This window comes from Meriones unguiculatus, chromosome X (assembly GCF_030254825.1).
Source record: "Meriones unguiculatus strain TT.TT164.6M chromosome X, Bangor_MerUng_6.1, whole genome shotgun sequence".
Classification (NCBI taxonomy): Eukaryota; Metazoa; Chordata; class Mammalia; order Rodentia; family Muridae; genus Meriones; species Meriones unguiculatus.
In genome coordinates this window covers 115,863,940-115,865,340 of record NC_083369.1, presented here as the reverse complement: position 1 = coordinate 115,865,340, position 1,401 = coordinate 115,863,940, and the positions used below count along the sequence as shown (strand labels likewise).

The 1,401-nt window shown below is 42.5% G+C and overlaps 1 protein-coding gene across 1 annotated transcript; it reads right to left on the bottom strand.

The window, feature by feature from the left end:
- Positions 1-226: 226 nt before the first annotated feature.
- Positions 227-1,132, bottom strand: LOC132649910 (testis-specific gene A8 protein-like). Its single transcript, XM_060374691.1, has 2 exons — positions 1,019-1,132; positions 227-814 (listed from the first exon to the last, which is right to left on the bottom strand). The coding sequence occupies exons 1-2, from the start codon at positions 1,130-1,132 to the stop codon at positions 227-229; spliced, it is 702 nt and encodes a 233-aa protein (XP_060230674.1).
- Between the last annotated feature and the right edge of the window lie 269 nt (positions 1,133-1,401).

Here is a 1,401-nt window from a genome sequence, read left to right as displayed (position 1 = left end):
GTCTGGCTCTAACCTTTTTGAGACCTAAATCCCTCCCTCATCATAATACCCCCAACAAGCTCCCTCTTTTGTTCTATAACTTCCATTCCTCCCCCCTTTCCAGTTCTACCATTAGTGACTCAAAAGAACACATATCATTTCAATTAAGACTTGGTTTATTTGTAACAATGTAATTTAAAATTTTATAGTTTGTGGAAGAGAGAATTTCTCCACATCATGACATCATTTATTGGTTATCTGCATCAACCGTGGATGCCTCATCCATGTTTGCCTCAACCCCGGTAGCCTCAACTGTAGTGAAGCTTATGGATGTGGTTGTTTTTCGGTTTGCGCTTGCGCATGCCGGGTTTGAGGTTTCACTTATGATGGCAGAAATTTCGCCTGCGATGGTTGAAATTTCTCTTAAAATGGCTGAAATTTCGACTGGGAGAGTGGAATTTTCATCTTTGATGGTTGACATTTCTCTTGAGACAGCTGAAATTTCGCCTTCAGTGTTTGAAATTTTGCCTGCCATGGTTGACGTTTTGTTTAGTAAGGTTGAAGTTTTGCTTGCAACGGTTGAAGTCTTGTGAGCAATGCCTACAATTTCACCTGTGGAAGTTGAAGTTTCACTTGTAATAGCACTTGCACTTGATACTCTCGCATGTTGATCACTGAAGATATTTGCAGATAGCTCCTCAAGCCACAAAGATTCTTCATTAGGCTGTGATTCTTTGACTTTCTGCAGCACCAGTTGTTGAATATCATCAATATCATCACACTTCTTGGAAGTCTTCCGTTGGGAGCGCCTCCCACACTTTTTGGCTTTGGAGGCCTGTAGTGATAAGAGGGAAGACACAAAGGTGTTATTATTCTTATTTTTTTTTTTTTTTTAGAAAGAATTCAGGCTAAGAAGTGAAGCAGACTTTGCCAGAAAGGATGAGGTAGATAAGGTGATTTAGGCCAGACTAGAGAAAGCAATTCACTTTAAACAAGAGTAAATCAATTCAGGAAGCTCAGGTAGGGTAGGTCATCTTACCTTTCCATAAAGTATGCATGCTGGGTAAAGCTTGCAGGCTGCCTTTGTCTTTACCAACATGACTGGCTTGGGTTTGGCTTCCCCGAAGTCTATAGAAGATGTTGGATGGTCCATTTCGGACAGTTCCTCCTTTGGCTTATTGGTTTCCTTTGCTGTGTTCAAGTTTAGGTCCTCTTACCTAGAAAGGTCTGAGCAACTGACCAGCAGTGACGGTCACAGCCCTCAGGCCTGATTGGTCACAAAGGCTCCAGCTAATAGGAGGCTAGCATGTGCTCAGACATCACAAAGCATGGGTCTGACCTGCCAGAATGCCTGATGAAGCAGCAAACAACAGAATGTACCACTCCGGCCACTTGTTGTGAGGGACGGACAAATACTGAGAA

Excerpts from the sequence above, each read along its gene's own strand:
- LOC132649910 (XM_060374691.1), bottom strand. The coding sequence starts at position 1,132 with ATGGACCATCCAACATCTTCTATAGACTTCGGGGAAGCCAAACCCAAG. Across the intron at positions 815-1,018 it reads CATGCATACTTTATGGAAAG|GCCTCCAAAGCCAAAAAGTG; the intron begins GTAAGATGACCT and ends TTATCACTACAG.